This window comes from Mugil cephalus, chromosome 6 (genome assembly GCF_022458985.1).
Source record: "Mugil cephalus isolate CIBA_MC_2020 chromosome 6, CIBA_Mcephalus_1.1, whole genome shotgun sequence".
In the NCBI taxonomy this organism is placed as follows: domain Eukaryota; kingdom Metazoa; phylum Chordata; class Actinopteri; order Mugiliformes; family Mugilidae; genus Mugil; species Mugil cephalus.
In genome coordinates, this window is record NC_061775.1 from 8,817,009 (window position 1) to 8,831,917 (window position 14,909).

At 43.6% G+C, this 14,909-nt stretch overlaps 1 protein-coding gene across 3 annotated transcripts in view; it reads left to right on the forward strand.

Annotated features, from left to right (window-relative positions):
• ralgps2 (Ral GEF with PH domain and SH3 binding motif 2) overlaps window positions 1-13,978 on the forward strand; it is a 66,148-nt gene extending 52,170 nt beyond the window's left edge. For 2 of the 3 annotated variants that reach the window (XM_047587315.1, XM_047587314.1), the window contains exons 10-21: window positions 1,625-1,762; window positions 2,402-2,492; window positions 2,619-2,686; window positions 2,803-2,941; window positions 3,024-3,175; window positions 3,255-3,309; window positions 3,826-3,903; window positions 5,008-5,113; window positions 7,110-7,202; window positions 8,657-8,762; window positions 10,196-10,287; window positions 10,368-13,978. In XM_047587315.1, coding sequence (XP_047443271.1) covers window positions 1,625-1,762; window positions 2,402-2,492; window positions 2,619-2,686; window positions 2,803-2,941; window positions 3,024-3,175; window positions 3,255-3,309; window positions 3,826-3,903; window positions 5,008-5,113; window positions 7,110-7,202; window positions 8,657-8,762; window positions 10,196-10,287; window positions 10,368-10,397 — 1,148 coding nt within the window. In that variant the 3' untranslated portion in view covers window positions 10,398-13,978. The remainder of the gene's footprint in view (window positions 1-1,624; window positions 1,763-2,401; window positions 2,493-2,618; window positions 2,687-2,802; window positions 2,942-3,023; window positions 3,176-3,254; window positions 3,310-3,825; window positions 3,904-5,007; window positions 5,114-7,109; window positions 7,203-8,656; window positions 8,763-10,195; window positions 10,288-10,367) is intronic. The other variant, XM_047587316.1, reaches the window with a different exon arrangement.
• The last annotated feature ends 931 nt before the right edge of the window (window positions 13,979-14,909 follow it).

Consider the following 14,909-nt stretch of genomic DNA (forward strand, 5'->3'; position numbering starts at 1 on the left):
TTGAATGGAAAAAAAAAAAAAGAAAGACAGAAAAGGAGAATAACAGAGCTGCCTCATTAAATTTCCCATCCTCAACAATGGCCTTCATGGTTCTCATAACAAAGAAGCGAGCTGGGTGGAAGGAGGCGAGGCTGGTTCCAAATCAGAAGAGTTTTGCCGAGTCTGGGGCTCGGGCTGCTGTAACTCCTGTGTCCTCAATAACGGCGCTTTTTTTTTCTGTCCCTCAGCAAGGGAAAGAGTTGATTGTAATGCTGCTGGGGTCTCTGAGCGCCTTCCTGTAGAGAGCAGCTGGACATGTGAGAGCGGGAGACAATAGCAGGCAGATAAAAACTGATTTGTGGTGCAAAGCTATTTGCTCCAGGTGGAGCCTGCGTCTAATCGCCACTCTCATTTCCTATAACGTATTAATGTGTCCGACACATGGACACGTGTTTTTCTGTGCTGACATATTTGCAGTTGTAGATACCTGGCTTGGAGGAGCACACACAGGAGCATAATGTTCCCTCCTTGCTTTGTCACTACACTTCTCTCCCACCCTGTCACACATAGTACATGTAAACACAAAGTGTCTTTGTGTCCTAACCACAGGGTCTCTGAGCATTCATCTGTCTGTGGGTGTTCCAGACAGTATGGATTTGCGCATGACTAACTGCAGTCATCCCCTGACATGTTCTCAGAAGAGCAGCTATAGCACTTAAGCCTTTAGGATCCCTCTCTTCCTCCTCTTCTCCCCATCTTTCACTTCCCTCCTTATAGTTGAGTCCCAAAGCTCTTGTAAACTGCTCCTCCTGTTCTTCAGTATTTACATCTATTCATGCCTGCGCACGCACACACACACACATCTGCGAGTATCGTCCGAGGAAGTGGGCTGGTGTGCGGGCTATGGGTGTTATGTGCTGTACTGTGACATAAGTTTTCTTACATCTGCACTCAATCTCGACGCCGCCGTGTGAAAGAAACGTCGGGGGTTGATGAAAGAGGGGGACGGAAGGAGAGGAGCAGCCCTCCGTTAACTTCTGAAGCTTGTTGATCTCTCTTTTCAGAGCGGTGGGAAGCTGCTCCTGGGTTTGTGTCTTAATGTTAATATTTATGTAATGAGAGACTAAGAATCTCTGCTCTGCTCCGGGTCTGCCAAAAAGAGGCGATGAGTGAGGAGGACTCCGGGGAGGGAGAGAGATGACCGTGGAGTTGAAAAGGATTTAAGGGAAGATCCACTCGAGACGTTCATTTATGGGAATGAAACTGTTTGGAAATAATAGGTGTGTTTGCGAAGGGTTTTCATTCCTGGCCGGCTACAAACAATCTGTAATTACAAGCTGGATTTGACACCAAGAAACCCGCAGCTGCATGACACTTGCGTCATACGCCCAAGGATGTTTGGCCCTGTTACCATGTCCAGCCTTTTGTGTCTACATGCTTTCTAATGAGCTAAGCTCCGTGTGTCAGGAAAACCCTTGTGTTCCCCACCGGCAGTTCAAATAACACCGCCGACAGATGGACACTGTCCTCATTTGGCTTGCTCTGGCGCCGTCGGCTCGCTGAAGGATGAGTGAATGAGGGAAGAGCGTTGTGTAGTCCTCATGATTTATTCCTTTTTTTGTTTCTGACTGTTGCTTTGTCGCAGGGATGTACCTGTCTGATCTGACGTACATAGACTCGGCCTACCCCTCCACGGGCAGCATCCTGGAGAACGAGCAGAGGTCAAATCTGATGAACAACATCCTCAGAATCATATCAGACCTGCAGAGATCCTGTACCTACGGTGAGACTCCCAACAGTCATGAGAGGCCGCATTTAAATCAGCTCGTCACAGGTCCTCACTCTGTCCTGAGATCAAAGTATGAGAGTCGTCATGTGGAGGAACAAATACTTAGCGATATAATAGCCTTGCCACTTCATTTCCTGTTGCCACGGAGATGCTATGAAAGAATGTCTGCTTTTAATTTAAGTAAAAGTTGGAAGTTGGATAAAATGGATACAGATTCGTCTGTATTTAACATTGATTAAAGAAATTAATTACATTTTAGAAGATTTAAACCATCCATTTCCCTAAATCTGCAAAGTGAACTTCAGATTTGATCATACACTACTTCCACAAACATTTTCTTATAATTACTGGTTTCTGGGACGGGGGGACTTTCTTCCACCCGTTCACCTCAACATTTGCATTGCACATACAGGGTTTTCCCTCAAAACACTGAATACCGCACAAAATGACACACAGGCCTAGAATTTCTCAACACTCTTGATTTCTCAACACTTGTGCTTTTATTTAGTTTTCATTTGAATGTAGTTTAAAGTAAATAAAGTAAATATTTCTAAATAGATTGAGTGGTTTTGGTAAAACAGGATCACACGTACTCATATTTTTATTTCAATATCTGTATCTCCTCCCCTTCAGATGTACCAGTGTTGCCTCATGTACAGAAGTATCTCAACTCAGTCAGATATATCGAGGAGCTTCAGAAGTTTGTGGAGGATGACAATTACAAGTAAGGAACCAAACGGACACAAAAATTAAGTATTCGCGTCAGAATTCAGATTTAGTCTCAGGAACAATTTCCTGCTATCAAGACCTGAGTAGTTGGATGATTTTAAACTGTTTGTTTTTCTTATAGGTTGTCACAGAAGATTGAGCCAGGCACCAGCACACCTCGAGTAAACGCCTCCAAAGAGGATCTCGCCGGTGAGTTTGACTGTAGTGCTCCAGCGGGCAGTGAGTAAAGAATTAAACCCGTGTCGTTTTTATTTCTGTCGTACCTCGTCTGTAAATTTGTTCCTCCTGCCCTTTCTCGCCCTCAGGCCAGGAAGCGTCAGCGTCTCCTCTCTGCGGCCGCAAGTGCACGGTAGCGGCTGAAGGAACCAAAGTCCCGGCCACGCCTCCGTCGCCCAGGAACCTGCTGCCCTACGGACACAGGAAGTGCCACAGCCTGGGCTACAAGTCAGTGTTTGTTCTTATCTCGAAGTCAAAATGCTGACACTTGTCTTCGTGTCTCACTGTGCCGTGTTCCGCATCTCCACAGCTTCATCCATAAGATGAATACAGTCGAGTTCAAAAGTGCTACGTTCCCCAACGCCGGTTCTCGCCATCTGTTGGACGACAGTGTGATGGAGAGCCACAGTCCTACCAGGGGACAAGCAGAGAGCTCTACTCTGTCCAGTGGCATTTCACTTGGTAAGACTTAAACATGTGCTCTCATAGACGTTGGTGTCCTCTGTTCTACCTTTTTGTGACGACTTGTATCCTCACGCAGGGAGCAGCGAGGGCTCCGAGCTCAGTGAGGAGGTCTCTTGGCCAGCTTTTGAGAGGTGAGGCTTAAACGCCTTATTTTTTTTTTTAATCACGTCCTCATGCTGAAAGCAGATCATGAAACACCTCCGATGATATCACCTGATTGTTAAAGCTTCCAGGCGCCGTTATGCAAAACAATCTCTCGCACACACGTCATGCACAGTCTCGCTTTCATCTTCGCAGCCAAGGCCATCATGTCTCATCCCACTGTTGCTCTCAACCTTCAGCAAATACATAAAGACGCTTCTGCTTCTCTGGCAGCCTCGAATGCATTACGGGCTTCAGATTTAAACCCTCTAACCAGAAGCTCCCACTCCCCCCTGTCAACGAGTCTCCAGAGCCACGCTCGCCAGAACACCATTTCTTTAAGCGCTTCCATCAATAACCAAACTCAACTGGCTGCTCCTCATTTAGCCCTAACCCATGCAATTTAAAAGGAAAAACAGACGAAGCAAAGACAAACAGCCACACAGCCTTAACAGTGTCCCGTGCCCCCTATCTTGTCATATCCTATCTTATCCTATTCTGAACAGGACTCGGTTCTATCACTCTCTGGGCCCAGTGACCCGTGTGGCCCGCATCCCCTACAGAGGAGTCTTGAGGCCTAGCAGGTACAACCATCCCGGCGGGAATAAAATCTGAAACAAACCCTCTCTTGTCCTCACTTCTTGCCCCTCCATCACTGCCGGGGGGGGGGTGGCGCTGTGTGCTGGTGCTTAGAGTGTGTGTAGACCTGGGATCTTGTGGTTTAATAAGTGCGCGTGTGCTGGTGAAGTCACAAATTGGACGAAGGGCTGATGATCTGTTCGGGGTAATGACTCTCTATCTTTCACTGCATACAAACAGTCTATGATCTGCTTTCTTGAATTTCTTGCATGTCTGTCTCACTTACACACACATACTGAGATTAAAGTCGAGGTGTGTGCGTCTTGACATCCTGCAACCAGGGAAAGTTCACAGCAGACGGGACGTCTGAGCCCGGATCTGCAAAGATGAACAAAGTGGAGCACGTGGTTGAATTAAAAGCGTTTAATAAGCCCACGCACCTTATTAAAAGCTGCCTAAAACAATCTCTTACTATAACCATGTGCTCCAGATCTCATCTCTCCGTATCCTGAGATTTTAGTCAACCACAAGTTCTTGTTGCGCTAAGTTTCCGAGGCATTTCACAGCTTGGAAGCTCAAACTGAGTTTCCACAGTCACACTGCGCTCCATGTGTTTCTGGAAACAAATTGTTACATCCTCATTCCTAAAGTAGAGAGGAACAGACTCTTTGGGATCATTAAAGCCAATTCTCATGGACGTTACGTTTAAAGCATCCCTTGTGGTTTAGGGATGGTCTCTCTTTCTCTCCGTTTCTCTCTCTTATTCACTCACTACCAGTCTTCACTGGGCTCCTGCACTCAAGCTTCCTGCTCTGATCCTCTAGACAGACACAATCTGCACACCACCTTGCCCATCTCTGCTCTTTTCTGTTAAGATTTATAACTGTGAAATTCAGTTCTGTCAAGAAGGCAGGAAAAGGGCACAGTAAAAAAAGAAAAAGAAAGAAAAAAACGATTCATGAAACACAGTTAAAGGCAGCTTTGCAGATTGCCTCTGCCTGGCCTATTAGATTATCTCTGATTGGATCTGGTATGTTTGCGTGCATGTAGACATTTATTTTTTTCTTTCTGTGTGTACGTTTGCAATGTTTGTCTTTGTCCCTTTGCAGCTCAGCCGAGTCCGAGGAGCTCGCCGTTCACTTGTACCCCGGAGCGGTCACGGTGCAGGGGGTGCTGAGACGGAAGACTGTGCTCAAGGAGGGCAAGAAACCAACTGTGAGGACACACTCGCATATACACAAAGATAACCGTGCACATGCATTCCTCCACGTGCTGTTCATGCCTATGGCCAGTGTAAACTGTCTGCCGAGCTCAAATGGGACCACAGAGACTCCTTAACCCTGTTTATCTGTTCCTTATAGTCCTCGTCCTTTACGACTTTGCTTTCCTTTCTTTTGTTTTCCTTGTCCCTTTCGAGCCGTTTTCATATTCGCGCTGAGATGATCCTGTTTGGTTTTGGCTCCAAACGATTCTGGATCATTTTTATTCGCTTAAAATAACTTAAAACTGTCATAGGTAGTGCGGATGATTTACGAGCCTCTTTGATGATGTAACAAGGCCTAGGTTTTTCCCTCAATCCGGTCACTCTCTCCACACCAGGAGTATTAATTAGCGGTTTCACTTAGTCCCTTTTCCTTTCTCATGCTCTCCCTCCAACTCATACATCTCACGCATTCTCCATTCGTCCAGCCATCATAAATAAGTGTTTCCCAAATCAACATCTTCCTCCTCGTCATGTGCATGAATGAGGTGGAGCACAGATGAATTAACAATACATACACACCAGTCCAAATCTGGACACATCTATTCATTCCACTGTTTTGTTTTTTTTTTTTTTTTTAATGACTATAACAGTTTTTTAGGGTTGTCAGATTAAAATATTTAATTGGGATTAATCCATACTTCACATGTCGTTAATAATCTATTTTGAATCTACCTTAATGGGATATTTTCTGGGTTTTTACACAGGAGTGGCTGTATGCAAATTTATGTCATTATTATTATTATTACATCTTGTGGTTGCAATAGTGCAAAACAATGACAAATAATATCTAGAGTATTCTTCAGAATAGCTATCGCTCTAAAGGTGGATTCTTACAGACGTGTCCATTGAAATTTATCCAGCCTGGTTTGTGTATGGCGAGGGCGAGGAGGGCTCTCGGCTGCTTTAAATGACCCATATCTTTATCTAGTCATCCTCGTTTGTTTCTGCTTACTTTCCTTTACATCTTTTTAAATGGGATTTTTGTCAGTTTTGACGCTACAGGGTGTATTACTGCCCTCCGTAGGGTAAAAGGAGCAACTACAGGCTGAGCACTTGTTTGCTGCTTTTCCTTTTCCGTGTTCCAGCTCGTCTCAAAACATCTCAGCTTGGTTTTGATTGGACAAATGTGACTGGAGTCCAGGTCGTTCGAGGCAACACTGCTTCCGTCTGCCTCCTCTGGTCATCGTCTTTTAAAGCCAAACCAGATGGGATGACATGTGGCTACAGAATTATGTGGTAGCCATGTTATTCGAGGGTTGATTTCTTAATCTGCCGTCTCACCTCCTCCTCCTTGTTTGATGGGGGAATCATACATCTGAACCACACTGATACCACTGCTTCCTGTTTTCTTAATCTCATAAGAACACGGTGGCTTGAAGCAAATATCTTTTCGCTTTGACTCCTCAGACCATGTTTCTTCTGGCCTAATCTCCGGCAGTCTTTGACTTCATATTGGTCTTGTCCTCTATTTCAAACACGGAGAAACAAACTCTTTCCACGATTGAGCTCCATGTGTTATTTGAGGCTATTAAAACACACCCTGCTGGAACAGGTTGCTGAACAGAGCACATTCGCCGCATATTTCTGCTACCATTAAAATCATGTACCATCACTGAGCTCTTTGGCTGGTGCATCAGATTTGGTAGACTTGTGTTTGAGACATTTTAGAACAGATTCAATAATATCAGAATTTTTTTTGAGTCACTCCTTACTGTTGTGATAATGCTGGAGGTTTTCGTATCTCATGTTGGTCTTGTGAAGGAGAGACTTGAGTGTCTTGAAGTCGTAGATTTTGCCCTCGTTTTGTGGTGGAGCTTTCGATGGGTTGAATGCGGTTCCAGCTTCACCAGACAGAGCTTGAGCTAAATCTCAGAGCACCTTTAGTTCAACTGCTGTTTTCCAAAAGTGGTTCCGATTAAGTGAACTGATTTCACCTTGTGCCTCCAGGTGGCATCTTGGACCAAATACTGGGTGGCTCTGTGTGGAACCCAGCTCTACTACTACGCTGCCAAGTCCCTGAAGGCCACCGAGAGAAAACATGTAAGTCACACTGACACACTCACCCTGGTCACTGTGTTCTATGGTTTCAAGGGGGGTGTCGTTTGTTTGAGCAGGGAGGGGGGTGGGCAGCCAATAACAGCACAGTCTCCTGAATGCATCCCCAGATCCAGTCTGAGTTTTGACTACGTATACAAACAAACTCCAACATCATCTGGGGCGCAGTAGAATATTTTAACAGCTGATATCTCTGGTGGATCTCAATTGCTGCTCCAGAGCTGACGACAACGCTATTTTATGTGTGTGTGTCATTACTTTTGTACACACGTTCAGTTATTATTTATTGATCTTCACCCTGACATTAATTAAACCTGCAACACTGGAAGTTTCCATATGCAACATAATCTCCAGTAAATAAAGACATTGGTTTTTAGGGGAAATATCAACATGACCGCTCAATAATTAACCTAGTGCTGATACATTAACAGAATTATACTCGTGCACTTAATACTCACTTAGGTTTATTCTTTAGTTAATTACTACAGGGACAGAATATTTAAAAGGTTCATTATTAATGAACAGACATCACTTAAGGTGCTTTTTTTCTTTTCGGGTGATCATTTATAATAGTGAGCATGTGTTTTTTGTTTTTGTTTTTTTTTTTTCCTGTTGAGTATAGGCGGTCTTTATTGCGACCTATTGGGTATTGGGTATTGGGTTCCTATTGGGTATTGGGTATTGGGTTCACACCACCAAAGGAATGTGGACACATGCGACCCAGACCACTCCCAAATGTACTCAGAGATTAAATGCGTCCTGGGTGTGTTGCCCAGAACAGATGTTAATGTTAAATCTGAATAGGCCAGAATATACCTTAAATCTTCAGTTGCAAGTTTTGATAAAAGTCTGAGTAAATGTATCAAATGACTCAGTAACACAGTGTTTAATAGACGACACATGATAGCCATTACTTACTTTTAAAAGGTTTAATTAGAATGAACTTAGAGAAAAACATTCACATCATTGTGCTTTGTACTTGTACCAGGAACAAAAAGGACGACAAAAAGCAAACCATGTATTCATATAATTTACAAACAACTAGACTGGATGTGTGACTGTATTCACTCCTTCATTTTGACAAGACTTTGTACTGGAACGGTACAGAGGGAGCTCAGAGGAGAAGAAAGGAGGCGGGAGGAACAATCAGACCGGGGGAAGAAAGTAGATGAGTGTTCGGGGTCTGGAGCAGTGGGGGGGCAGACAGATGGTTGCACTCATTGAATAATGAGACCAGTGACTTCACTGCAGTCCTGTGTGTCACTCACAGGCTAATGAGAACCTTGTGGAGCATATATGCATGACTGAGAGGTTACACACACACACAGAGTCACGAAGCTTGTGTTAATATTTCTTCTGCTTCTGTTTCAGCATATAGACGACCAGTGACTGCATGAGGAGGTTAATTATGTGTTTTTTTTTACTTGTCTTCTGACCAGTTCAAGTCCACGTCCAGTAAGAGCGTGTGTGTGGTTGGTCTAATGGCCATGATGGCTGATGATCCAGAGCATCCTGATGTTTTCCTGCTGACTGACTCAGAGCATGGTGAGGCTCACACGCATGAAAAAGCAAAGAGGAAACCATTAACACCCTCTTCTCTCTGAAAAGACAAGCAATGAGACGTTAAACTGGGTCAGCTAGTTTTTGAGTGGTGGCAAAGTCTAATGACCAGATTTAGTTTTAGACTCAGTGTTTGGGTTTTAGTGGGCATTTTTTTCCTAAGCGTTACAGGTGTTATTCTTGGCTCCGTTTACACCGACAATATTTCTTCAACACGATCGAAATCATTCTGATTGAACGTTCCACCTCATCTGTTTACACAGACGTAAAATGACCTGCTGAGATATGTTTACATTCTGCAACACATCAAAGCAGAACTTTTTGGACGCGCAGAGAGTGGTTCTGTCTGCCGAGGAACGTCAGAGCCGCTGGAAGTATATCAGAAGAAGACATGTTTTACTGACAGCATTGTAAACTTTCCCTCCAGTTACAGCTTAGTTCCTCTTTCCTCCCGGATACTCATCACGTACGCTGGTGTAAATAGGAGCCAAACGTTCTGAACTCAGTCAGCGCAACTAGAGCGGAACTGTCAGATCGAGTGTTTACATGTTTACTAAGTGCTAATATTTTCCTACTAAACAGTTTATCAAAGGTTTACACTACCCCTCTCAATCTGATAAATAATTCCTCTCATTCAGGACAATCTGTTCCAGTGGAGTTTGTTTCCTTTATTATTATTTTTTTTTTAAGTTAGCTTTTGCAAATAATTAGCAGAATACTATGTACCACCTAAGAAGCCAATGATGCAGCAGACTCTCTATTCGTTAAACCCTCTGGATGCTGACCTACTGAGCTGGATGAGCTGCCTGTTCTCTCATCTTTCACTAACTCGCTCACTAGAAGCTAAATCGTCAGATACAGTAATGAGAGGAGGAGTAACAAGACTAAAGCTTCATACGAATGGATGCGTGAATACTCTGAATAATATCTGTGACATCGTCCGTTATCCAGGTCGTGGTGTGTAGGGAAAAAAATACCGCTAAACATAAAGACAACAGGACTCATTAGGTTTTTTTTTTTTAAATGTTAGTGGTTTCTAAATGAGTGGTCGGTATTTGATGTTCCTCATCTGAAACTTCAGCGATCGGGGTCATGAGTCTTAGTGGTGTCTCTGCCGCTGGATCGTCTGAGCTCTAGTTATTGCTGAGCAATAGAGATAGAATTAATTAGTTCTGTTTTCACTATGAGATAAAGGTCATCAGTAAATATTTTTCTGCGCGCACTTATACGTTAGTCATATCTGACATTCTCCACGCGGCTCATCACACTTTGTCCCGAACGGTTTCACTGTGGCTTTGTTTTTATTTTAATGCTCGGGCCAAAGTCGAGTGAGGCTTCGGCCATCTTTCCAGAGCGTCGAGAGAGCAGGTGGAAAACGAGAGGCTTGGCGCCTCACACTGTTTGTCTCCATTCCCTAGGTAACACCTACAAGTACCAGGCGGGGAACAGAATGAACGCTCTGCTGTGGTTCAAACATCTGAGTGCTGCCTGTCAGAGCAATAGGCAACAGGTACGTGGCCACGCACGCACATTAACGTACGCTGAGCTGACCTGTTACCTACGGTTTGTAAACCTCACTCTTTTACCCAGGTGCCAGCCAATCTGATGTCATTTGAGTGACCCGTGCTGGGGAGTGCAACTGAGCGAAGAGGAGAGGAAACAGACGAGGAGGACGGGGAGGAGTGCTGACTGAGTAGTGGGAGCTTTCACTGCCATGAGCTCTAACCGCCGATTCTCTGATTCTAGCCCCTGGCCTCACTGCAGCCTCACCTGCCACCACTGCCTTAACCCTGCGTGTGTGTGTGTGTGAGAGAGTGTGTGTGTGTGTGTGTGTGTGAGAGAGTGTGTGCTCGTGTAAGTGAGTGTGAGTCTGTGTGGATGAAGGTGACTGTTTTGGATGTATTGACTACTGAACAAGGACCTGCACCACTGCTCTCGTCTCCCATTTGCTCTCAGTGTCTTTTGTTCAGCACTTCCTCCGAGCCCCTGGGCTTCTCCTCTCTCAGTCAGACGGACGGACAGACAGACTGTCCACGGAGGAACAGAAATAATCCTCTCCTTTATTCTTTTTGGCAAGGGGTTGACTGTTTTTGATTTGCGGCCCCGCCGTACTGGATACAAAATTACAAACCGCACACTCACATCGGACTAACCCGTTGGACTTCTGAGGGTTTGAAAACACCTTTTTACTAACTTGATTCGCACTCGTTGGTCACTTGCATCTACTCACAAGAATATTTACATGAACCATGCACTCACACACACACTCACACACCCACACACACACAAGCCTATTTGATTGCATCGTCGTAAACGTTAAGGGCTCTGATTTGCAATCAATTCCAGCAGAAATAACTCCCACACTTCCTGAATGTGTCTAGTTTTTATTACAGACGTGGCCCCCGTTTTTGTCACACAGTCAGTGTTCTGTTCGTACGTGTGTGTGCGTGTGCGTGTTTGTGAAACTGCATTGGGTGGTGTGTTTACTTAAATTAGAGAAATCTGTGTTCCACATAGGTACGATAAACCCAGAATCTAAGCTAAGACGCGTTCACGGTTAGTTCCACCTTTCCAAACCCGCATTTCTTTGTTCTCCAGTGTTGTCTGCTCTGCGTCGCCCGACGTCAGCTTAGAGAGTCAACACTCGCTTCAATCGAGCTCACACACACTAAACACTAAAGACTTGAAACTGTGAAAGAGTCCAAGCGGGAGAGCAACATGAACTCATCATTACGTGATTTTATCTCCGCTTCTGCTTGTTGTTTAAAAAGGTTGGAGCCTCTGGTCTGGAGCAGACACTCAAAGCTACCTGGAGCCATACAGAGTCTATTTTAAATCTTGTTTATGTTGTTTTGTGTTAGTTTCTTTTCCTTTTGTTGGGAGGGAGGGTGCAGTTCACAGTATTACCATGTAGTAGATGATTGCACGACAATGTACTATTTTTTTGTCTGTTACATTTGAATGTTACGTTTTTGTTTCTTCCCCTTTTTTTGGAGCATTTATTTTGAGTATTTTATGTACTTGTGAATTTTATTTCATCTTTCCTGTCTTTCTTTCATTTTTCTTTTTTTTTTTATTGCCCCTTTTCCTGTTAACCAGGACTCGGCTTGAATTCAGGCCCTGACTTATGTTGCATATGATTTGGAAATAGCTTCAGCACCGTGGCTATAATTAGTGCCAAGTGACATTAGCGTCACTGTTTTTCGAGTTGACAAAAGCTTAGGTAGGCGAGAGAGCAGCAGTGTGATGAGGAGCTGGTGTGTTTCAGTGGAGAAAACCTGTGATCTTCAGTTTCCACAGATGGACTGTTGCTGTTTGTTTTTGTGAAAACATGAGCAGGATGATAGTGAAGATGATGATGTGGTGATTTTTGCCCTGTAATCAAACATCAATTCAAATTATAATGATTTTTTTTAAATCGCTGTTTACACCGTATGTTTACACAATCTTTTGCCCAGTAGCACAATCCCTTCACTGGTCCATATGTACTGTGTTTACTAGTGTTATTAGATATATCAGAGCTAGTTTCAGACTGTTGTCTGCTCCACCGTCTGTCCTCGTCTCCAGGCTAATGTCCACTTCACAGAGACACACTGATGCATTAAATACTTTCATCATCAACATTGTACAATCTAACCATTCAGCTTAGCTAGTTAGTTTATGTCACGCAAACATCAACCCAACTCCGTGCCCTCATGACGTAGTGAGACGTGGTGGCGGATGAACCTGTGGAAGAATGAGTGAGGAAGCCAAAGACGGGCCTATGAAATTTAACGGTCGCCGCACGTGTCTGTGCGCCCGTGCATACGTCTCTATTTTTTTAAAACGTCGTAATTGAAGACAGATAAAGCAATCTCTTGAGGCTGCCGTCTGCTGCTGAGCAGCGGGGATTAACCAGCTACCTAATCTCATCTGTGCGACTGACTGCCAGCTCTCGCTGCGTTTCCACAGTGCAAGAAATGTGAGGACTCGTGGGCAGATAGGATGTGGAAACTGAACTGTGTCCGCCGCGGCTGTTTAATCGAGCAGATGCTGTTTGCACCAACAAAAATTGTGGAGGCTGACGGCTCTTTGACTTGTGCTGGTTGGTCAGAGAGGGCTATGAATGAATTCACCGGGAAAAACGGAGCTCAGTGTGTGGTTGAGAGACTGTTTGCCCGATGCCGACGACTACTCTCTTAACTGACAGTTAACCTGCTGTTCTTTGCAATATATTGACTTGGTGTGTGCAGCTAAGCGAGGATAAAAGCATCGGGATGTGTTCGAGGGACTGTGGACACGCGGAGCTGAGGTGGTGGAGTCGTCATTGCCATCACGCTTCCTGTTTTTGTATTTGCTTTATCTAATGTTTTTTGATGGAAATGAAAGAAAAAGACGGTTGAAACGGAAACCAAGGCCGGATGTGGATACAAGTTTTAAACCTAACCGTGGCAGATAAGTAAATATTGTTTGAGGGTGGCGTCATTCGTTTGAGTTTAATGGTATTTTCTTCTCAGAAACAACCCACATCATGTTCATAGCTTTTTGTGAGGCTTTCCTCGCTGTAACCTGAGTTTACATGGTTTTCCTCCTTTTTTTTTTTTTTTTTAACCATTTCTGTACACTGTATGGTCAAAATAATGGAAACACCTGTTTAATTTGAGTAATTTCTTGGACTTCAAAGCCGATCATCTGTTTTTGGATGAGAGTAGAAATTAAAATAAGCTTTGGCTGAAAAGAAGAAAGTTCCCTTCTCTGCATTAGTCACATGTTGTTTCCTTTAAACTGACCATATTGTCTGCAAATGCACAATTTGCCCTGTATTAACAGTTTCGATTGAATCGCCTCCTGAGTTCAGTCTTTTTAACGGTCAGGCAAAAAATGTTTAACAGTCGACATGAAGGGTTCAGCCGGAGGAAGTGTTACTCTTTGATTCGATGGACCAGTGGAACCAATGTGAATCTTTTGCCTCCAGCGCAGCAGTCATTCACTGTTTACCAAGGACAGCAACGGTGACTTTCATTCAGGTCATCCACGTTGGAGTGAGGGGTGTATAGATGGCCTTTGACCTTCACCCTTTACCTGGTGTTGTGTGTGCGTGTGTGTGTGCGTGCGCGTCTATGTCACGACCGTGGCGAGCGCTGTGACCTCACCTGTGAGTGATGCGCTGCCTAGTGTGAAGACTGAGAACCAATAAACACTCTGCCCTTTTTTACTCCACACATCGGTTTGATGTTCTGTTCATGGTTTTGTGTTTTACTGAAATTGTTCTTGCCATTTTCACACTTCATGCATTTTTAGGAATGAGTTTGACACTATTATTATTGATTAGCTTTATGTCCTCCTTATAGTATCGCCAATCTTTAAAAAGGTATTTACGTTGGTTGCTGTGATTCTGCTGGATAATTTTTATTTAATTGTGTTTAATATTCAAATGGCGCAGGACTTTGCTTGGTTACATTCTCATTCGTGAGAGTATTTGTCTTGGCTTTTCATTACTTAAAAATATTGGACTCTGTAGTAACGAGGAGTAAGTCAGTGTAGGGAAATATAAAATACTTATATAACATTTCTGACATCTAAAACAGAATTAAGAATATGAATTATTTAAATTATACAATAAAAAATTTAATTGTGTAGAATTTGAAAATAAATAAAATGGGAAAGGGAACCACTGTGGGAGGATACAGTGCTATAGTTTTTCTTAACTAGACATGATTATTTATACTGTACATCGGGGGTGTCAAACTCATTTTAGTTCAGCACAAGTGGGCCGGACCAGTAGGATGACAGAATAATAATTTATAAGTAACGACTTTTTCCATTTGTTTTAGTGCAGAGAAGAACAAATAAGTAAGGAGAATGATTAGATCTAATAAACTATCCTTTTAAAAATGTAATCTCTTGAAAAATAAGTGTAATTTGGGCTCATTGCTTTCTGGACATTGTTTAGTCCTGGGTCTCAGTGTTGTGTTGTGATCACTTGACTAAATTAGTGGATAAATAAGGAATATCAGTTATTTTCAGCCTTCTATGCTTTTTTTTTTTTTTTTTTTGCACTTTCCAAATTCATGCTGCGGATCAGATCAGACCCGTCTCTCGCATACTTGATGTTTTGTTATCGCGCCGCCCCCTGGTGGCCTGTTGCTGACG